At 37.7% G+C, this 24,438-nt stretch overlaps 1 protein-coding gene across 1 annotated transcript in view; it reads right to left on the bottom strand.

Annotated features, from left to right (window-relative positions):
- The window catches only part of Sohlh2 (spermatogenesis and oogenesis specific basic helix-loop-helix 2), a 90,401-nt gene that overhangs the window by 16,415 nt on the left and 49,548 nt on the right, over positions 1-24,438 (bottom strand). Inside the window, exons 7-10 of the mRNA XM_023715065.1 lie at positions 17,678-17,825; positions 17,430-17,518; positions 16,497-16,618; positions 13,441-13,697 (exon numbers count right to left, since the gene is read on the bottom strand). Coding sequence (XP_023570833.1) covers positions 13,441-13,697; positions 16,497-16,618; positions 17,430-17,518; positions 17,678-17,825 — 616 coding nt within the window. The remainder of the gene's footprint in view (positions 1-13,440; positions 13,698-16,496; positions 16,619-17,429; positions 17,519-17,677; positions 17,826-24,438) is intronic.

Here is a 24,438-nt window from a genome sequence, read left to right on the forward strand (position 1 = left end):
TCCTCCCTCTCTTGTGCTTTTTCTCTCTGTTCATAATTTTATTCCAGCACTATTTCTCTTGGTAATGTGACTGAAGATTTTAGCTAAGTACATGCGTTCAGTATATGTCTTCTGAAATGTTCATATAAATGAGAATCTCAATTTCTGACAATGCTGGGTAAATCTACATCACCTGGTTCTCCATATTTCTTCCATTACTCTGCTCCAGCCCTACTAGTTTCCCTGTTGTTCCTTGAATTCCTAGGCTCATTACCACCCAGGGCCTTTGCAGCCCCCACTGCTCTATCTGAAATGATCCCTTCCCAGATCAGGGCATTCTTTCATTTTAATTCAGTTTCTTTCAAATTCCAGTTCCATGTATGCCCTGACCTCTCTGTATAAAACAGCATGCAAACTCAACCCTGGCTTTGCTTCCCTTTTCCTTACAGTACTTATAATAATTTGTAACAGCTAACTTCACATTTTAAAGCAATATAAATATTTAAAGCAAAATTAAAAATGAAAAATAAAACTATGTCATTTGAAAATTAAATATATTTTGGGATGCTCTTAAAATAGAACACAACGTTGGCTCTTTACCACTGTGAAAATCAGTGTGGAGATTCCTCAATAAACTAGGATTAGAGGTTCCATTCCACATAGCTATTCCCCTCTTGGGTATTTTTCCAGAAGAATTGAAAACACTGTACCACAGCGATATATGTGCATCCAATTTAGCAGCACAATTTGTCATAGCTAAATCTTGGAAACCACCAAATGCTCATCAATGGAAGAATGGATAAAAAATATGTGGCATTTTATACTATGGAGTTATCACTCAGCTATAAAGAAAGATAAATGAGGTTTTATTGCAAAATGGCTATAACTAGAGACCATACTTTTAAGTGGAATAAATCAGTCTTGCATATGTAAACATCATATTGTCTCTCCAGTATATGAAACTGAACGATTAAGTAAGATCCAAAAGGTACAATGGATACTGTAAAAGGGAAAGAAACTGCTCAAAAGGAAAAAAATAGGATGGGCGAAAGGAGGGGAAAAAGGGGGAAACAAACAAAATACACACAGACACAGACACAGACCCAGACACAGATACACACACACACACACACACACACACACACACACAGGAGCTAAGATACTTGTATTACTAATTTCTGTTGGTTTACTGAAAGAAACAATTAGTGCCCAATTAATCAATTTTACATGCCTATATCTGGTACTCTGAACAATTACTTTGAAGATAATAATATGCAATACAACAATATATATTTATTGTTAATTTCCTATTATCTTGTTTTGAAATCCTTTATCATTTTTTTCTCTTTAAAATAAAAAGGTAAAGGTATAAAATCAAAATGTTTCCAAACATGTTTCCAAATGCATTAAAGAATATCTAGAAGGAAGAATATAAATCTGTTGTGAATAAACACATTTACCCCTCCAAGCAATAAAGTATCAGAGGAAAGGAAGATTTTTACTTTATTTTCTAAAATTGTGCTTTGTTCAAAGTTTATATACCCATATTATTTTCAGAGCACAAATTAAAATGTCCTACAAGAGATTTAAAAAAGGTAACGTTTTTGTTGATAATGTGATAATGTCTTTGTTGATACTGTTTGCAGGTCTTGTCTTTACTGAGACCTACTATCAGTAGGTGGAAATCACGGGAGGTAATTAATAGAACGTGCATGCTTTCAGCATAGAGGGGACAGAGGCAAAGCTTGTGCAAAAGGAGTAAACAAGCCAGGCTTGGTGGTGCATTCTTGTAATTTTAGCACTCTGGGATGCTGAGACAGAAGGATCAAGAGTTGAAGGCCTTCTTTTCTGTGTCTCTTTTTTTCATTTACTCCCTCCACTTTTTTTAACAAACATTTACTTTAGAGAGAGTGTGGCCATAATCGGTATGTCATGACAAGCAGTATGTATTTAGAAGACCAGAAAAAAAGAAAAATGTCACAGGACTGTCCGGCTACAATGCTGTATATGGTTAATTTCTAAATTTGTGTAAAAACATGTGTTTATTCATATTTTTAAATTTTTTTCTCCATATTCTGTAGACTTAAACGTTAACATATCAATATTAGATGTAAAATACCTGTTCCATGTTATGCCTAAGATGCTTGATATTCAGACAGATAGTGAGGTTAAACCCAACTGCATATGTTGTAGGGTAATAATACCTACAACATAGGTATTATTTTCTCTTCTGGAGGGTTAACAACCTAAGTTTGCAGACTAAAAATTAGAGAAAAAGAAGGGCTGCAAGGACAGCCAACATTTTGGCCTTAGCCTTTCTAGTTCAGTGAAGACTCAGGACATAGGAGAAAATACTGTAACATCATGCAACTCAGTTGTGTCCCAAATTTTCTGATCAAGGAGATTATGGGGCCACAGAGCAACATGATCGATGACGTAGAGTGTGCCTAAGGACAGTCATATGGAGAGAAAACATTCTCTCAGGCTTTCACAGAGAGCAAATTGGTCAAGCAATGGCTGTGACTCATCTACATGGCTGACACTGACAAAAGATCTGCAAACTGTGGTAAAGAGTCACAGGATAAATCCTGAGGGGATTTGACTGACCTTATCCGATACAAAAGATACATTTCTTGTTATATAGGTCTTGCTTTATCTTGGTTTTAACAAACCAGCAGAAAAGTATAAAAATGAGGTATAAAAAGTAAAGCCATAGTAATATGCTGAGCTGTGAAAGGCTCAAGTCAACAACTTCTGACATTTTCAGTCCTACAGATAACCCACTACTATTATGGACTACTGGATTATATTGGATCATTTTGCTGAATCCACAACCTACAATATTTAAATGACAATGGAATACCCATCTCTAACAAAACTAAACAAAAAAAAGGGGGGATACAAAGGAAGGACCATTTCGTATCTGTATATACAAAATAGTTAGGACAGACATATAGCTACTTTTCTTAAGTCAATGAGAAGGAAGATTTGTACTAATAGTGTTTGGACAGGATATCATGTCTGCATCTTGTACTATGAATAACCACTAAGAAGATAACAATATGCAATGTATTAATTATTGAAACTGTCCTATTAATCGGTTTTGAAACTGTCTCATTGCTGTTTCTCAATAAAATTAGTATTAAAAAAAAAGAGTTGAAGGACAAGTTGGGAAACACTGTGGCTAAGTCAGACCCTGTCTCAAAGTAAAAACAAAATAAAACATTAAAGGGCTGGGAATATAGCTCAGTGGAAAGGCCCTGGGTTCAGTCCTTAGAACCAGAAAACAAAAAGGAAACAAGTATAATTAGCAACATATTTATGGAACCCCTCAAAGGAGAAAGGTGCTATTCTCATTGTCCTAAATGATGTATTTTCTCTAATCCCCAGAACAAACTTCCAAGTTACTAGTTCTAGAAATGTGAAAAATGAGGCTTGGAGAAATGATTGCCCAGACTCACAAGCCCTGCAGCCATGAAGTCCCTAATGCTGAGGACGGGATGGGAGAAGGGAAATCCTAGAGCTGATTACCAACCCAGTTTAGAGGATTTGAATAACCTGGAGTAGATTCATGCATAGAATCGATATAACTTATATATACTCTCCAGTTTTACAAAGCCTACAGCCTGGCTTTGGCGAGTGCTGTAGGGAGTGGTGGATACTGGAGAAAACAGTGTCAAATAGAAGTTTGAGTTCTGTTGGGTGGATAATCACAAAGGAAAGGAAGCAGCTTGTGCAAGATCTTAAAGCTCACCACCAGAATCTAAGAATCCTAACAGCTCAAAACACTCTTCAGGATCCTGTAACTTGGAAAAAGCAGCATGAAGTGACCCTGAAAAGCATTATGCTTTCTCCTTCTGTTCAGACAGTGAGCAGAGACTGCAGAAAGGGAACGTGACACGATAATAATAGTAGCTGCTGTTTGATGAGTATCCACTAGACGCCAGAAACTTTATACACATTAGCTTTCACAGTCATTAACCTCAGTAAGTTCTGGTTATTCCATTTTGCAGAAGAGAAAACAAGCCCAAGAAGGTCAATAATTTACCCAAATATATACAAATAATAGCTCATGGAACTAGTCTATGCTGATACCACTGACTCCCAACTTCACAGTCTTTTTTTTTTTTTTTTTTTTTTTTTTTTTTTTTGTGGGACCAGGGATCGAACTCAAGACCTTGCACTTGCCAAGCAGGTGCTTACACCAGTGAGCTATATCCCTGGCCCCAACTTCACAGTCTTTCCAAAATGCTAAGCTGCATCTCATGGCTCATGCTTGTTTAAGGTACTTGATCTCCAGAGCTGAACAATAGGTAGCATTTGTATACGCATCTGGTATTGATGATATAGAGGCAAAACTGTATTGCTTACAAAGATAAGGTCTTGGGAAACGGGGATAGAGGAGGCCAGGACTGGACCAAGAAGGAACACAACTGCCAGTGGCTTCGCCTTCACTGTCTTTAAGTAGGAAGTGGAGAAAGTGAAAAAAAAAAAAAAAAAAACTTGGCTGGCATTCTGTCATGACTGGCTTGTTTTCACCAATGAGATCTGATTAGTATTCTTGAACTTTAATTAGCACCTTCAGGAAAAGCCTACATAACATGAAGCCAATTCCAGTGGCTGAAATTTAACATTTTAAAACAATTTTCTAAGGCAATTGACCTGTGATAAAATGCTGGCATGGTATCTCTTTTTTCTAAACTATTTTAGGCCTAAACAAGCAAATCATTTATATAAACACTTCTACATTCACCTCTGCCAAGCCAGGGCAGTGGTTGAGCATTCTTCTAAAATGAGTTTACATCACTTGTTGCTGGGATAAAGAACGGAGAGTATTTTTCCCAGCCTTGGCTGGGCCAAAGCCAAGGTTGTAAGGACAAACTCCTTAACATGATCTTCCTATAACTGCCCTCATGCGAACACAAATCCCACCCTGGAGAACCGCCTTTTATTGCATCTTTTGTGGTAGGTTTTCCATTCTAGGGAGAACCGATACTGATACTAAGTATAAACATACTCTCCAGTCATATTCTATGACTAAGTTTTTTAAAAAGAGGAAATCTTATGGCCAGTAATAATATTTACATTGAAACACATAGTTTCTGCCTCACAGGATGAGGGCAAGCAGTGATAAAGAAAGGCATTCCTTTCCTCATACACAATTTTCCTCAGATGTCTCAGGAAAGCAAAGGAGTAGATTGAGTTCAGAGTATAAATCCTGCAGTAGTTCCCCTGTTGCACAATATTAGGATTAACCCTTTGTAAGTCCCTCAATGTGAAGACAATCTGATTATATTCAATGCTTTCCAAATACTATGCTTTGCTTCTGAAGAAAAGAACAGTTTAAGGTAATTCACTATGTCAGGAATAGTTGGAAATGGGTTTACAGTCTTGTAACCCAGAACTCTGGGAAGCAGAGGCAAAAAAATCAAAAGCTCCAAGACCAACTCATAAGTGAAATAAACCAGACACACATGTGTAAATATTGTATAGTTTCCCTAGTATAAGAACTCAAAAGAAGAAATACAAATAGAAAGGTATAAGACAAAAGGAAGCGAGAACTAGACAATGAAAAGAGAGCAAGAAGAGCCAGGAAACACGATAGAGGCAAGCCAGACAGTTCTATGTAGAAGATGGGTAAGGCGAAGATCCTGAGAATCTTCAGAAGATCTTTGAATCTAGCAGTTAATGGGAAGGATTCTCACCCTGACTAACTATATATACTGACACCTGTGAACTAAGCAACTGCAATGAAGATGGCAATTTGTAATAGTAGGTTCATGCTCGGAGTGCCTGTCATTCTGGTCTTCTGAATACATGCTACTTGTCATGACATGCCAGTTGCTGCTGTGCTGTCTCTCGGGTAGATGATTAAAAAGGAAAGGGGTGGTGAATGAAGGCAGGAGACAGGAAAAGGAGTGTTGCAGGACTGTCCTGAAACAATGTTGTATATGGTTAGATTTCTGGACGTATCTGTAAACATATATAATTCTTTATTCCTATTTTTTAAATGTAGTTTAATTTTCTAAATTTTTTTGCCATATTCTGTAGGGACTTACAAGTTTAATATATCAATACTTTATGAATACCTGTTCCATGTTATGCCTAAGATGTTTGATATTCAGACAGATAGTGAGGTTAAGCTCAACAGCCTAGGTTATATGGTAATAACAACAAGCTTCTCTTCTGGTGATTAACAATCTAAGTTTGCAGACCAAAAATTAGAGAAAAAGGAGAGCCACAAGGAAAGCCAACATTTTGGCCCTAACCTTCCAAGGTCAATTAAGACTCTGGACATATGAGAAACTGTACTGTAATATGATGTAACTCAGTTGTGTCCCAAATTTTCTGACCAAGGAAATTATGGGGCCAAAGAAGAAAGTGATCGATGATGTAGAGTGTGTCTAAGGAGAATCACATGGAGAGAAAACATTCTCTCAGGCTTTCACAGAGAGCACATTGGCCAAGCAATGGCCGTGACCCATCCACATGGCTGACACTGACAAAGGATCTACAATCTGAGGTACAGAGTCTCAGGATAAATCCTGAGGGGATTTGACTGACCTTATGAGATCCAAAAGCTACAGTTCTTGTTACATAGGGCTTGCTTTATCTTGGTCTTAACCATCCAGCAGAAAAGTATAAAAACAAAGTTAAAGAAATAAAGCCATGTTGTTATGTTGAGCTGTAGGGGACTCAGGTCAACAACTTCTGACATTGCCAGTCAAGTGGAAGACCCAATACTATTATGGACTACTGGATTATTTTGGAATATTTTGCTGAGTTCACACACCTATAATATTTAAATGATAGAACTATACAAGAAAAGGGGATATAGATGAATGACCATTTTGTATCTGTGCATTCAAAATGGTTAGGATAGACATATAGCTACATTCTCTTAATTCCAAGGAATAGAGGGATTTGTTCTAACTGTGTTTGCAAATAGGATATCATGTCTGCATCTTGTACAACAAATAACCACTAGGAAGGCAGTATGCAATGTGTCGATATTAACTGTCCTACCAATTTGATTTGAAACTGTCTCATTGCTATTTATTTCTCAATAAAATTATGGAGAAAAACAAAAAGCTCCAAGACCAGCCCAGGCAACTTTGTGTCCTGGTGAGACTGTGTCTCTAAATACATACATACATACATACATACATACAATAACATTAAATTAAATTAAAAATAAAAAGGAAGGGGGGGAACTCAGTGCAAAGACCCTGAGTTCAAGTCCTAGTACTGAAGGTAAGCAGAAAGGCCTAGAACCATTTTTCTGTAGCTCTTAATTCACTGAACCTATTGCATTGAAAAAAAAATTATAAAATTACATAATGTTTCATTTAGCAAGGTATCTAAAAGCCTTATTTTCCTAGTTAAATGTCGCTACCTTTTGGGTAGTTTCATTATAGTACTCTATTAGGTAATGGCAATTGAGGCTTCCACCAAAATGGCCTTTTACTTATTACAGTAAATAAAATCTAAAATTTAAAAAAAGCATGAGATTGATGTAAAACCAATTCTGTGGGTTTTTTTTTTTACCCTTTAACATTAAATTCAGGATGTCACAACCTAAGAAAACCAGTATGAGTCCAAAACAAGAGGGAAACAAAGCAGTAAGTGCACTCTTTGTGTACCTGCCCTAATATAACCATGCCCATTTCTAGTTCAAAACTGAATTCACTTTAGGTCTATGGAGAAAATAATCTGCAAAGAGCTTGCAATGCTGAGACTTTGCCAGGGGTGTAAAAATGACAAGAAATCTCTATCGTATGTCCTACAGAATTTTTTTTAGTGTGGCTATATTTTGAGAGATATAAGGATATAGCCTAAGACAGGGAAAAAGGAGGAACAATATGTTTTATACAACACCACTACTTCCAACACCCTCACATGGATTTAGGAATAGTTGGGGAATAAGCAGAAAACAGTATCTGTTTACAGAAAATAGTATCTGTTTACAAAGACTCCTTGGAATGTATAGTTCAGCAGATCACTTTTCAGAACAAACTGATTAGTGCATTTTAGGAATCTATTTCCTTGAAGTTTCAACCAGTTGCAGTCAAGACCAACCATTTTTTTTTTAATGGCTTCTAGTAAACTTTGCTTTGAGAAAAAAAAATTTTTAATTTGCTTTAGTAGTCAGAGGAGTAAAATTGAGCAGCATACAAAACACTATGTAATATAATCATATTTCTGTGTTTTCCGGGTTATTGTTTTCAGAAAGATTATTCTAGGATGTAAAAACAACCTTGAAAAACACCAAGATAAGAGGCTTCTCTATCATCCATGAGAGTCATGTTTCCATGGTGATGAAACTAGCCCTTGATACCCAATTAACCAAGGTGAGCTTGGGGTGCCTGCTTCCTCATTCCATGCACTGTGGAGATCCACAAAAGAAAAGAGGAGAACCTGTGGTGTGCCTGATAGCAGGCGAGAACTGCCAGGAGGCAGTTTGGTCTGGAGATATTTTGTGTCAACCCTATTCAGAGGAATGACATCAATATTCATTATTTTGCATAAGTGGTATTCTACTTTGAATAATACCTTTAATTTTACAAAATACAAATGACCTAATAAAATTTCAAAAGTACCTCCCTCTTCGCAAGCAGTTTCCATTGTCATCTAGATAACTGCCTCTCTCATGCTTCTGAGACCCTCAAAACTGCCTGAATCTACTCCCATTTTGAATTTCCCCACAACTGTTTTACTGACAGTCTTTGTAACTTGACAAAGAGGTTTCTTTATCAAGAGGCCTCTGCCACAATACCTGTATTAGTCAGGATCTAGTTATATAACCCTCTCACCTGTCTACACCCCAGAGGGTGATGCCCTGTGTCCCCGTGGCTTCAGCTCTCACTCTGCACTTATTAGCACTCATAAAAATGCAACAGTGGCTCCCAAGCCTAGCTATGTGTCAGAATCATCCTACGTGAATATTGGAAGTTCTAGAAATATAAAGTCAGAATTTCTGGAAGAAGGTCTGAAAATGTAGGTCTGCTAGGCTTGGGAGTCAATGAAGTATGGTTTTAGTTGGTTTCTATTGTTTCTGTGTTCCGAATGAGTATCTGCGTGCAACTAAGTGCATGGGTATGTTAAGTAGGATTGGCATTTATCTGCAAAGGCATCTGATGTTTGTTAAAATGCAGATACCCATGTATGAGCCCAGGCAAGCCTACCTAACCTGACTCTGTATAGTATGGCCAGGGAATTTACATTTAAGCAAGAGTCCCATGTAAGAAATTTTCCTGTAAAGAAAAGCCAGTGCCCTTTGAACGTCAGCTGAGACCTCCCCGCCCCCAAAGATAGGCCAAGTAAGCTCAGTGAGGCAGGCATACTGGGTGTGTGGAATGGCTAAAGCTAAAGGGAAACTGGTTGCCCATAAGGAAGGGTAGGCATTTCTTTGCCTGATCAGTTTGTTGCTATTTGGTCATAACAGAAAATTATTCAGGACGGCGAGATAGCTCAGCGGACTAAGCACCTGCTTTGGCAAGCACAAGGGCAAGGGCTCAATCCCTGGTCCCACATGCTTTGCTGGCTCCACCCCAGGGGCTTGCCGAGCCTGTGACTAAGTCCAGGTGTGATGGCACACACCTCTAATCTCAGCACCGGGGAGGCTGAAAACAGGAAGATCACTATGAGCTGTGTAGTGAAACCCTGTACCAAATACATAAATGGAAAAAAAAAAAAAAGAAAAAAATGAATGATTCAATATAGCTTGAATTTTTCAGAAACTAAAAATAAGGAGAAATTTAATTCCTCTTAGTTCTGACACACAGTGACCTCTGTCTCTGAGAGTTTCTCCACGTACTCAAGGTCTGTGGTGATTTGCAATGTCACATGTCATTAAGAACCTGACCAAGTTACCTATGATGGATTAAACAATATAATTGAATTACAGAGGTACAAGGTCATATTGGTTATCAAAGCCACTCCTAGCATTTCATGTGTGGATTCTCCTCCAAGCACTGATGATGCCCAAATGACTTCATCTCTCTTCCAGATTTGCCTGCACTACACATGTCCAAATGTATTTTGGCTACCACCATTTAGGAAATCCTACTAATATCCCAATGCAACGTGCTCTAAAATAAAACTAACTTCTTCTAGTCACCTTTCAAGTTGTTCCTAGATATCTCAGAAATTCCAACCACTAAAGCCAGCAACATGGCATCCATCTTTATCCTCTGCCTTTCCTTTTAAACCTTACATTGAATCATCGACCACGTTTTTGCTAAGTCTGCCACCAACAGCATGAAACCACAAGCCACCCCCTATTTTAGGCATGCTTTGCACATCCTTTTCCTTTTGAAAATAATGACACACCACACTATTTTATGATCAGCCAACCTGATTTTACAAAGAAAACCTTGCCTTTTATATGGGTCAAGACCCAGCTAATCCTTCCTCTGACTGAGGGTGGAGCTGACTTGGAAGATCGTATTCTGAGAAAAGATGAAGTTCAGAATCATGAAAGCAACCTTGATGGTGGGGAGAGGGGAGTCTGAGCTTTAGCAAGGGATGTAGTAGGCTCCCTCCCTTGTGTTGAAAGGTAAAGGGAGACTGAGAGCAGCAGTAGATACATGTGTGCAGAGTCACACTCTCTAGGTCCTCTGTTTAAGAATTCCTATCATGGCATCTCTTGTGGTCTACATATGGATCTGGAGAGAAAAAAATTCATCAAAACAAAAATCCTAGAAGTAATGGAGACCAGCTGGGATCATGAGCAGTACTCCTGGCACTCAAAAATCCTCAGCCGGTTCTCTTCTAATGTCAAAGCAATTACAGAGGAGAATATGAAGACTCAAGACTCAACAATCATTTGTAACAAGCACAAAACCTTAGTTAGAAGTTTTCAGTTCTTTCACGAAGTACATCAAACATCCAGAGATTTCACCTTTCTTGGCATCCTCAAAGAACGCTGTACAATTTAACCAGAAAAGTATGACAGAAGTAAATATTAAGTTTTTAAATACCTAGTAAAATCAAATTACTTTCACAATACTACAAAAACAAGGAACACATATTTATTAAACATAACAAAAATAGACTTTAAGGGGTCAAAATTGAGTACTTTCTTTAACAATAAAAATATATAAGAATATTGCAGCAAAATGTAAAATAAACACATTTCTCCCTCTATTTTCAACATTATTTTTCTAATGCCCCTAGGATAGAAGAGACATAAAAACAAGAAAGTAATGATCTGGTAACCTGTAATTAAAATTCAGAAAGAAAATCTTGCCTATTAGTTACCATTTTACTCAAAGGACTATGAAAGGCAAAAGCAAATACATAAGTTTATTTGTTAGTGGTCCAGTGAAGAGGTAAATTGTTTATCTCCCAGTATTTCACCAGATACCTGGCATGGATGATGAAGAAAGAAATTCTTTAAAATATCCAATCTAGGAAAGATAACACCTAGAAATAAGTGAAAATAATTCACAGAGACACTAAAAATAAGAATGTGCAGTGTTTGTGCTCAGTAACACAGGAGTATCACTGCATATTTCATATGTTACCACTTTACCAAGTTCACATGGATTGTCTTTGTAGTACAATTTGTCACAAATTGTGGACTATGTTTTGACACACAGAGAAAAGTCTAGTTCACTTAGTGCATTGGTTCTTGTAGCTCTCAGGTGGGGAGATCTAAGCATGTATGAAGATAAATGAAAGTACTCTACGTTGCTAGCATTATCACTGCCAGTCTTTGTGTCTATCTACAGAATCTTTTAGAACATATACCAGAAGCTAGACAATGCCAGCTCTTTTGATATTAGGTCTCAGGGTGCAGCTTTCAAAGTCATCCTTTGTTCCATTCTTCCTGATTGGCAAACCACATGCAGCAGGTAGTCTATATGTAGAATTTCAAACATGAGCTGTTAATATGCCCAAAACTGTTGCTGCAAACGAGGGGGAAAATATACTAATTGTATCCTGGCCCACTGTTACTCATAATGCCAATTGTATTTTCTATATGGTATGAAATGACTTGTAAAACCATATGAAATCTTCAAATAACTATACCTACAAGTTTTAAATCACATATTTGTCATTAAAAGCAATAATTTTCTCATAACAAACCTCAAACAAAAGCTATATGGTTATACGTCAATAATTAAAAAGTGTTAAACTGGGTGTGGTGGCACACACTTACAATACAAACACGCAGGAGGCTGAGGCAAGAGGACTGCTGTGAGTTCAAGGCCAGCCTGGACTACACAGTGGACCTTGTCACAAAAAATAAAAAATGTTATAAACTTTTCTTTCATTTATTCTGGTATTTCTGTTGGAGTATTGATAATCATTTGAAATACTGTTATATCTATAAATACCTCAAGTTTTAGTATCTGTCATTTTCTTTAAAATATGTTTCTCCCTAATGTTTTCAGGAAAGTTATTGTTCCAGTTTTACAGATGTCATATGAAAATAGTAAGAATATATACCTCCAAAGGATTGCTTCAGAGACTCGTTATGTCATCCACAGTAAGGATATAGAGTTTACAGCACATCACTTATTGAATGCTCAAATGTATTAGCTACTAAGTACACGCAAAATTATCAGCAATTATATTGAGGCTATCAGACATCCATTCTGAGAAGGCCAACTGGGTTTAGGTCTTTTCAGTAGACAAGGACAGTTCTTCCAAGAACTGAAGATTCCACCATTGACACAGGCTGATTCATTTCCCTGAGATGCTCTTCCCTTCCTTTCCTGATTCTGAGCCTCCCAATCTGACTAATTTACCTTAGCTTTTGGCTTAATCAGTACCTTTCCACAGGCAAGCAGCCCCTGGCAGCTCCCATATCTACATTATATTGCATACATATTCAGATACACTCCTTCTACGTGTTCCAACCCATATCATGATGGTCTTCTTTGTCCTCATCCCCATAATGTTTCGTGAGAAGAAGAACCATGTGTATCCTTCTATACAACAGGTAAGTAGAATAGAAGAATATAACATGCGTTCAATAACTGTATGTTGCATAATACCCAGCATCTGAGATCAGCATGATGGAAGAACAGATGTGGAACAGTGAGGATGACTGCTGCCAATGAGAGACAGAGAATGAGAGACAGACAGACAGAGAATGAGAGAATCAATAAAAGTGAACATGAGGTTAAGCTGCAGGGCCAGCTGAGGATGAGAATAGCAAAGTGGGAAGAATACATGAGGGAGGGGCAATCAGCTCTAGAGAAAATCTGGTTCCACTTGGTTAAAGTAATCAGAGCCACATCCAGATGCACTGCTATTTGGACATCTAGCAACCTGCAGCAGGAGAAGCAATGTAAGTCTGTGTTTGTTCAATAGGTAGTAGGACTAAGAAACCAGCATAATGCTCAGGTTCCAGTCTAAGCTTTCAACTAGAGTATTTGACAACCAAAGCCAAGTTATGAGCTTAGAGTGTAAGAGTCCTGTGTAACCCATGGACTCCCAAAAACTTACCAGACAGTTGGGATGCATTGTGCATGTCTTGCTCAGCACCAAATTGCTGTGCTGGGGAAGAAATTTTGATACTTTGGGTACAGCTGATGGCAAATGAACTGGAATGTTCTGATTTGTTACAGCAGTCTCGTCATAGGAAGGGATGACTTTAGAATAATATCTGACAGCATGGAAGGAATTGAGAGAGAGGGCTGCATTTGGAATTCGAGTTTTATGCACATCACCAACAGCACTTTCTGAAGTGGAGCTTGACTGACCTTGAATAAGAAAGAAAACAAGTATCTGTCAGTGCTATATACACAATTCTGTATCTCTGGTCTACAATATTTGAAATAAATTGTCCTCTGCTTCATTTCCTCATGTTATACACTTGTACTACATTATATTCAACAAGTGCTGATGGAAAAAGCAAAATGAGTATTAGAGAAGTCATATTTAATGCAGTGCACACATTATAAATCAGTGCTCATGTGCTATGAAAAGGAACTTTTAGAGAAGCAGAGGATCTCGGTGCCTTCTGAGGTGTGTCTGTGTACTTGGCTTCCACCATAATCAAAACTGGCCATCCTTAAGAAGCAAAGAAAAAAACGTGGGAAAGAACAATGCCATTCAGCCAGGAATAAAGTTAGGTTGGTTTTTCCATTAATGACATGTACTATTTCATTATGTATCTATATATAGATGTTTATCTATACATATCGATATATCTATATTTTGAGCAGTAATTAGAAGACAGACTATTAATAATCTCAGCAATGTAATCTCAACCCTGAAATTTTCTACTGGACCAATAAAAGTGATATAATGTTCCTGGACCTTTGTGAAAAAATATTACAGCAGGTGTACACAGAGATTTATGGAAAAAGAGTAGACTAGGAAAGCTAATGAAGTATAGGCAGATCAAATGCCATTACCCATGAATGATTTGTATCTGTGGGAAACTTTGGCACATTGCAGGATGGGTCACTTAACTTCTACAGCTTTCTCACCTAGATGGTCAGTAAAGCATATGTTTACACTTTTTGTTTCCTAATGGATGCCCTGTTTACCTTCAGAAATAAAGCCCAAGAAGTCCAAATAACAGAAAGCCCTAAACCGGCGAAGTATGTCCTATGACGTGACTTTTAAAATCTTTCTGTTCCTAAGCTAGAAATGCTAAATACAACAATTGAAAGATGGGTAAGAAAAATGATCCATAAATCATTTAAATTAATAAAACCATCAAAATATTGTGATGAGGACAATATAACACATTAAAATATAATGACACAAAATTATGTTTAAAAAAAATCAGGACACAAAATGGTAAGTCCAAAATGATTGCTACCACTGAACATATACCAGAAAAGGACTTGAAGGAAATACATACAAAATAAAGTGAAGAGCACGGTGAGGTCAGCAAAAACTCTGACCTTCCAGGTCGCCTCTGGTTTGGCCAGTGGTCCTCATACACTGAGTCCTCTGAAGAGCGGTCTTTCTGGATAATGTAATGCGATGAGATACTGGGACATGCCATAAAAAGTGCTTCAGCTTTTCTTCAGAATACAGACAGCACTCTATGTATATGAAATACCAGTGACAGACATATGCCCATGGCCTGAACTAAATCTGATTTAATTCGAGCTGATCTAATCATTTCATGTCACACTGGGACACAGCTTCTTGAAGTAGTTTAACTATAGCTCATGGCAACTTTCTTTCCCTATTTTCCTCCTCTCTCCCCTAGGTCAGAAGAAAAGTTTAGATTGACTAACAAAGTCCCGAGGCTTATTTGGTTCTATGAAGAAGAAGGCGACATGCTATTTTTGGCCCTTTCCCTTTTGACTTGAGAAACTAGCCCTAGAAACCTCAATTGTTCTTGTGGCTCCCATTATAATCTACACATGTGCATGGCACCTCTACTATGACACTTAAAATACCAGTGAACCACAGGTTGCTTTTGCAATGCTCTTTGCCACTTATATGTGAACTCCATAAAAATGAAGTTGGCATCCTAACAGAAGAGGAGACAACAAATAAAACACAAAAATAAAGAACATTAGCAGGTGGTAAGTGCTCAGAAGACAAATCTAGCAGAGATAGTGGGTAACAATCTCTTTCACTGTGTATAGAGGGGAAAAGTGTGAAATTTTATCTGGGTGGGTGAGAATGACTCACTGAGAAGGTAATATTTAAGCAAAGATGTCAATATACTTCGACTTTTAGATTTGACCCAAAGAGGCTCCAGTAGATCTCAAATCTTCTCAGTGTTTTAAAAGCCTGAAACCTAAGATGAATCCCAAGGGCAGATAATTAGATTTTCTCATTCTGCATAGTACAAATGACATCAAAACATTTAAACAAAGACATGAAAAAGAGAAATAAATTAAAACATTAAATGTTCAGTACATAGTTCTAAATTAATGTGAATAAAATCAGCTTTCTGTATCTATGCAATCCTCATCTGGGGATTACACATGAATTAAAAAAAAAAAAAAAAAAAACTTTGCAAAGTTCCATGCATTGACTGTTGTCATCACTCCCTAAATAATATAAGGTAACAACTACTTATACAGCATTCAGACTGTATCAGATATTATAAATAATTCAGAAATGATTTAAAAATATGGATAAGTTATTCACAAATACTACGTCATTTCATTTCAGAGACTTGAACATTCACAGATTTTGGTACTCTTAGAGGATCCCAAAACAAATCTCCCATGGGTTCTGAGGGACAACTGTACATCCCCTCCCTTTAGGTTCTATTTTACAGACAGACAGACAGACACCAGTGTGCTTATCATCTACTAGCACGATGATGCTTCCATTAATTAAGGGCAATCTTGAAATCAGCTTCTAGAATAAAGCTTTTTTTTTTTTTTTGAAGAATAAAGCTTATTAATTGCCTGAGGCCACCTTATACTTTTAGCTGCCAATACAAGAGGACTCCTGTAATTTCTCAGCTGCACTTGATCCTCTGGTTATGGCAGCACATGTACAGGAGCCGGGGTGTATAACAGGGCACCCATGGAGAGCCAGCACCCACAAACCACATGCGTATAGGCAGGTCTCACCTTTCACAGCTTCTTCCAAGGAGCTTCCTGTGGCAGGAAGGGAAAACACATTCAGGTGCTTATCAGCCAGGAACTGGAGCCCTCTCACAGGTGAGTAATTGCTTGACAACACACTGTTCTCCCTTAACAGGATTAAAAGGAAACAACAAAACACACACATACACACACACCAAAAAAATTGCACATTTCTCCAGGAAAACAATATAAATATTACCAAATTCAAATGCTCTTCTAATCATTCAAGTTCTAAAAATCCTTGACAGAGCTTCAACTGTGGATTTTTTTTTTTTTTTTTTTTTTTTTTTTTGGCAGAACCGGGGATTGAACTCAGGCCCTTGCACTTGCTAGGGAAGCGCTTATTCCACTGAAACCATCTCCCCAGCCCCAACTATGGATTATTTAAGCATGAGAACAAAATGCTCAACATGGCCATGTTCATTCCTTAGAAATGGCTGGCTTTTCCTACAAAGTTTCTGTTTGCTCACAGATTCTAATAAACCTACACAATCATTTGGCATGTTACATTTCATATCAGTGAGTTTCTTTAAGGACTAAGTGAAAAAGGGCTGGGTTTTCCAGGGCCTTAGATCTCCTGGAGAGAGGAGCACTAGAATTTATAATGTCCCTGCTGGATTGACATAGCCATAGCCACTATAGTCAGGAAAGGCAAAAGCTCCATTTTAAGATCTTCATGAATAACTAAAAGAAGAGTGAATGAAATGGTGAAAGTACCAGCGTAGCCCTGAAAATATTGATTACATCTCCTTATCACTGTAATGAAATGATATACACCAACAATGGAAAAAGTTCACTGAGCCTTAATAAATACCTAAACTTTCATGTGGCCAGGCTCAGTTACTATCTACACCTCTGATATCAGCATGGGAGGAAGATAAAAAGCAGCCTCTGGATTCACAAGAGCCCTGATCATACCTTTCTGCCTTGACTGTGCATGGGAGGGATAGCTGGATGGGCATCTGTTTCCTACAAAACCTCTTATTACTCTGAAGGGCTTCTGTAATCTAAAAAATATAGATATAAGTAGATAAAAATACATTTAAATGATATATTTTTCACATACACAAAAATATACATTTCCAGTTTTAAAAAAACAGAAACAAAGTTACAGCAAAGAACCATTGTCTATAAGGATAAAGTTCAAATCTTTGGGAACTGACTACCTTGATCATGGCAGCTGGAGGGATTTTCTCCCGGACATACTTCACATAATCAACTGCCGCCTCAAGAATTGAAGCTGAGTCATTCTTTCTTCCCTTGCTAAATGGCAAGAGAATGCGCAGCTGCTCACAGCAATATTTGATTCGTTCTCTGAGCAAAGAATTGAAATAAAGGAATAATTAGCCTCATTTTATTCACGTGAACAAAGATGATCCTCCCTCCTGAGTTTCTTTGTAAAGGAACTGCTCACATCTTTACCCACCTAGTCTTTGTTTCAAGCAACGATTATACCCCCAGAAGCCAACTTCCAAGCCACCCATTCCTATGCTTCATAAGGAACCACTGCCCAGACAGTGTCTGTGGACAGCACCAGCACCAGCCCCAGCTTCTGAGCTTAGATCTGCTACAAGGCACAGGTGCCCATCACTGGCGAAGAACACACACACCTGCCCTGTCTGTGGAAACAAATATTCTTCCCTGAACTATCTGTCTCTCTGTCTCTCCTCTGTCTGTCTATCTCTGTCTGTCTTTCTCTCTCCTAGAAACCTAGCAGACAAGAAACAGGATCTTTGTTTCACTAGGACTGAACCACATTTCCAATAGGTTCACTGGCATCTCCTAATAACATACTTATAATGACATGAGCCAAAGGACAGAGAAGAATGCTTCCTTTCCAAGAGGTAGGTATGGACAAAACAAATTGATGTGGAAATGAAAAGAACATCCAGGCCAGTATCAAGAAGAAACTAAACCTTTCATGGGTCTGGTGGTCTGAAAAGTAATTTATAGATGCATATTTGATTATTTTAAGCTCTTAGTGCCTTTGTTCATACATGTATTCATTTAAGAGACATAAGAACCTGCTGTGTATTACATATGGTCTAGATATATAAAGTGACTGCTAATTACTAGCTGGGACTTTATGAAAGATACTTAACTCTCTGGACTCTGAAATGACAGAGCAATTAAATAAAAATCAAGTCTGATATATACTCAATAATAAAATATTCTAGATAAAGAGATATTTTCATTGGTATTTGGAGTTTCTGGGGATTCTTTAAAGGTGTCTCAGGAACTATGCTAAAAAGAAAAAGATGGAAGAGTCAACAATTTTGCAGTAAGTAGGAAGGGTTTTGAAAGTGTTCATACCCTTTAACAAGGTATCTTCCATTTACAAAGATTTATCCTAAGTGACAATCTAAAGCACAGGGAAAAGTTCATACAAAGATATCCATTATAGCTATCTATAAGTAAAATATGGAAAAGCTAAACACAGAACACAGGTGGATGCCTTATGTAAACTATGGTGTATTTGTTCAGTAAAATATCATCTGGCAGTAGAAGTGATATATAATAAAGCTTACTGGGGGAGAACAGGGCACAAGGCCACATCTAAAATACTGTCATAGGCATTAAACAAAGAAAAATGAAACACAGAAAAAGACTGAAATGAAAAGCACCTAGTAATAGTTACTCCTGTTTATGAGTAACATTTTGTCCTTTTATCTTCTATATTTTTCAAATATTTTGCTGGGTATACATCATATAATGAAATGCTGTAGTAATGAAAAATGTGATTAAATATTTTTTCAACATTAAAATAATGTTCAAACATACAAAAGATATGAATTACTTAGTGAACACCTATACATCCAGAGTCTGTAGTTAACATTTGCTACATTTGCTTTATCATATACATATCTTCCTACTGTTGACTTATCAAGCCACTTTATTATACTGAGACATTTAAAAGCTGTAGATTTTTAGTACTACAATAAGAATTTATCAGCAGAGCTTGAATTATTTTATCTTTATGTAAAAGCTATGAGATAAAAATGTGCAAACTTTAATGCACAAACCCATTCGGAGTTTGGACACTATTTGTTAACAGAAACCATAATCAACATTGTGCTCTTTACATTCCCTGCCCGTCATCGACATCACCAGCCCCGTGAGATATCTGCTCCACCCACATTAATTTTGTGTGTCCTGAGAACACAGTCATTATTTTGTACAGCACATGGTAGGGCTTCTTTCACTTCATATAATTTTTTAAGACACTGCTATTGGGCTGCATATACCAGATGTTTACTACTTTGTATTCTGTTGTATAAGTATTCCATAACTTATTTATCTATTTCCTTACTGATGAATGCTTAGGCTATTCCAAGTTTTTTGGTCATTATAAATAAAGCTGCTAGATCATTCTATACATCCTTTTGTGACTGTGTTATTTTTTTTGGATAAATATCTAAGATTAAAATGATGGATTATTTTGTAAGTTTATAAAAACTTTCAGAATTTTTATTAAGTAGTACAATTTTCTACTCACAATCATCAATATGTAAAAGTTCTTGTTAAAAAAAAAATAAGAGTTATTCTGGTGCTGAGAGTGAACCCAGAACCTTTGTTCTGAGTCAGATCCCCAAACCTTGTGCACGCAGATGTGTTGGGGGGAAATTGCTCATGCTGGCCTCAAACTTTGGATCCTTCTACCCTAATCTTCTTTTGTGCTGGGATTACAGGTATGTGTCACCGTATCTCTGTTTTTTCAAATCTTTTACCAATATTTAACACAGTCCATAGTTTTAATTTTGGTTTTTCAAAAGATGTCGTAGCATCTCCTTATGCTTTAGCTTGTACTGCTCTCACAGCTAATGATCTTGAGCAACCTTTTCCTTTGCTTACTGAACATTTAGGTATCTTCTTTTGTGAAGTCTGTGGTCAATCATTTTACCCACATTTTAATTGGATAACAGGAGGTTTTTAAAATTGATTAGTGCTGAGTCTTAGGGGTTTTTTTCATTTTGTTTTGTTTTGTTTTGTTTTAATATGCCCTGAATACCAGTATTTGTCAGGTATGTGTTCAGCAATTTCTTTGAGATGTCTTAGGAGCTCCAACACAATCATGTCATCTACAAGTAAAGGAGTTTTGGCTCTTTCTTTTTAATGTGTAGATCAATTTTTCTTGACAAAATGCAATGCCTCGGACTGTTTAGTGAGAAACAGAAATTTTAAATAATAGAAACCCTTACTTTATTCCTGAACTTTTTAAGAAACAGTACAAATTTCATCATTAAAGGCAAATTTTAGCTACAGGTATTTGCTACAGTCAAGATTTCATTTTTAGAGGCAAATTTTAGCTATAGGTATTCGATAGATGCCCTTTAACAGAGACAAAGAGGTTCTCTTCTGTATCTAGCTACTGAAAAGTGTTTTGTTCTGTTTTCTTGTCTTATCAAGAAAGGATATTGAAAGGGCTGGTGAGATAGCTCAGCAGACTAAGCACCTACTTAGGCAAGCACAGGGACCTGAATTCAATCCCTAGAAACACATGCTGTGCCAGCCCCACCCCTGGGTGTGCTGAGCCAGCTACCAAGACCAGGCCTGGTGGCACATGCCTGTAATCCCAGCACTGGGAAGACTGAATGAAAACAGGAGGATCACTATGAGTCAGCACTACATAGTGAGACCCTGTACCAAATAAGTAAAAAAAAAAAAAAAAAAGGAAGGACACCGAATGTTGTCAAGTTTATTGTGCTGTCCTTGAACCTGGGGCTTTATCCACACTAGACAAATGTTCGGCCACTATGCTACCCCCCCCCAGCCCAAATAAATTTTTCTGAATCTTCTAACAATATATTTCCCCTTTTATTCTGAATTATACTCATTTTTTCACATTATGCCAGCCTTCTTTGTAAAATAAACTTGATGTGATTTACAGTTTATCTTTGTATTATTCTTGATTCAATTTACTAAAATTATGTGTCCCTTATTAAAATATTTGGTCTGTTCTTTATTTCCTATAATGTCTTTGTTGAATTTAGGGTTATGTCGATCTCATGAAACAGAGTAGAAAACGTTCCCTCTTCTATCTTCTTTAAGAATCTGTTCCAGGCTAGAATTACTTCTTTAAATACTTGATGGAATTCACTGGTAAATCAATCATTATGGAGCATTCTCTTTGGTAAGTATTTGATAGCCTGGTCAGTTTCTTTAATAGGTAAGAACAGTGAGATTTCTGTTTCTTTTTGTATCAGTTTTGATAAGTTGTGTTTTTCCAAGAACTTGTTCATTTCATCTAAGTTATTGAACTTATTGGCATAAAATTGTTCAGATATGCTCTTAATGCAAGTAAATATTTACAGGATTTGCAATGAAAGCCTCCCTTTTGTTCACGGTATTGGTAAACTGAGTTCATTCTCTCTTGAGCCCCTACTTGGCTGCCCTTCACATTTACTTAATTCTTTCAGCTTCAGATAGTAACTTACTTCACAAAATTCCAGATTTTTGATAATATAAACATTTCTAATGTAAGCATTTAGTGTGTCCCTAAATTCTGCTTTAGCTTTATCCCATAATTTTTTATATATTATGCTTATTCATTTTGAAATGTCTAATTTTTTTATGATCCTTTAATTTATAAGTTATTTAGAATTGTGTTTTCAGGCTAGGTAGATAGCTCAGTAGAATAAGCATTTGCCTGACAAGCTCAAGGTCCTGAGTTCAGAACATAAGAGAACCTGTACTGTAACATCCTGTAACTCAGTGGTGTCTCATATTTTCTGATCAAGGAGATTATGGGGCCACAGAGGAAAGTGATCAACATGTAAAGTGTGCCTAAGGAGAGTCACACGCAGAGAAAACATTCTCTCAGGCTTTCACAGAGAGCAAACTGGTCAAGCAATGGCCGTGACTCATCCACAAGGCTGACACTAACAAAGGATCTACAAACTGCGGTACAGGGATTCAGGGTAAGTCCTGAGGGGATCTGACTGACCTTGTCAGATACAAAAGTTACATTTCTTGTTATATAGGTCTTGCTTCATCTTGGTCTTAAGCATCCAGCAGAAAAGTATAAAAACGAGTTATAAAAAGGAAAGCCATATTAATATGCTGAGCTGCAAAAGCCTCTAGTCAACAACTTCTGACACTGCCAGTCATGTGTTTAACCTACTACTATTATGGACTACTGGACTATATTGGATTACTTTGCTGAATTCATGCACCTACAATATATATATGGCAATGGAATATCCATCTCTGAAGTAAACAAAAAAGGGGGATATAAATGAAGGACCATTTTGTAGTAAAAAATATCTATCTATCTATCTATATATATATATACAAAATAGCATAGATATACAGTTACTTTCTCTTAGTTCAATTAGAAGAAAGTTCTGAACTAATAGTTTTTAGACAAGATATCATGTGTGCATCTTGTACTGTAACTACTACAAAGACAACAACATGCAATGTATTAATTATTGTAACTGCCCTACTGACCTGTTGTGACACTATCTCATTGCTACTTCTTTCTCAATAAAATTATTTTTAAACACTAATACACCAGAGACCCAGTCCTAGCCCAGGCCCGGTGAGTGTGTGGGAGAACTTCCTGCTACCCTGCGCTGGCGGGACCTATTACTGGTCCAAGCCCAGGCGCAGCTTGGGGGAGACCCTCTTCCACCACCTTGGGATGACCTCCACCACTCCACAGCACCTCCCCCACCCCGCCAGCGGAGTAGGAATTTCTGCCACGTTCCAAGAACCCCCAGACCCAGTCCTAGCCCAAGTCCAGTGAGTGTGTGGGAGAGGTTCCCACTACCCTGCGCCGGCAGGACCTATTACTGGTCCAAGCCCAGGCGCAGCGTGGGTGATACCCTCTTGCACCCCCTTGGGATGCCCCCGACCACTCTGCAGCACCTCCCCTACCCCGCACGCCCAGAAGGAATTTCTGCCACGTTCCGGGAACCCCCAGACGCAGTCCTAGCCCAGGCGCAGTGAGTGTGTGGGAGAGCTGCCTCTCCCCACTACTCCACCTTGTCCCCTCCAGGCTCAGCTCAGGCATGGCACGCAGGCCTGGGGTGAAACACTGCAGCTGCAATCCATGCAGAGAGTGTAGAGGATAGAACCACCCAGCTAGTCCAGGAGCAGAAAAACTTGCCAGAGGGGCACAACAAGTGCACCCCAAAGGGCAGCAGCAGGAAGGAGCTGAGCACAGCAGCCAGACCCAAGCCAGGCACAGCTGGATAAATCCAAACTTTGTAGATCTGCACCTGAAATTCAGTATATGCTAAGGTTGTAACTACAACGAAGATCAACAACAAAGGTCAGAAGACAGTGCTACACAAAATGACGAGAAGGAACAAAATGCAACCTCAGAACGCAAGCCTACACGTAACAAGTGAGAGGGCACTAACACAGAACAAATTGGAAATCACACAGCTGAAAGCAATGAATCAATGGCTTCTGAAATAAAGAAACAGCTGCAGAAAGATATAGAGGACCTCAGACTGGAAATAAAAAAAGAAGTCCCTGAATAAATAACATCTGCACTAAAGAATCAAATCCAGAAACATATGGAAGAAACCCAGTGCCCACCCAGAACAAGAGTGGAGGACACTGCTTCGGCTCAAATGCATGAATTAAGAGCGTCGATAGTAAATAAGCAATAGCAGAAAGATACAGAGGAACTCAGAGTGCACTTCTTTTCTGAAATAAAAAAATAATTCTCAGAACTCATAGCATCTGAAGAAGCAACTAGAGAAACATAGGGAGGAAACCCAATCTGAAAAAAACACTGCAGTAAAAGAATTTATAACTGCTTCTAAAGAAATCGATAAAAAAAATAGAGGAGATTAGAAAAATGACAGATTCCTTGAATGAGCAATACAGGAAAGAAACAGATAGCATGAAACAGAGTCAAAGAGATATAGAGGAAATTAAAATCTCAATCACAAGCTTGCAAAACCGTTTAAGT

The sequence above is a fragment of the Octodon degus genome, unplaced genomic scaffold (assembly GCF_000260255.1).
Source record: "Octodon degus isolate 3935 unplaced genomic scaffold, OctDeg1.0 scaffold00038, whole genome shotgun sequence".
NCBI classification, from domain to species: domain Eukaryota; kingdom Metazoa; phylum Chordata; class Mammalia; order Rodentia; family Octodontidae; genus Octodon; species Octodon degus.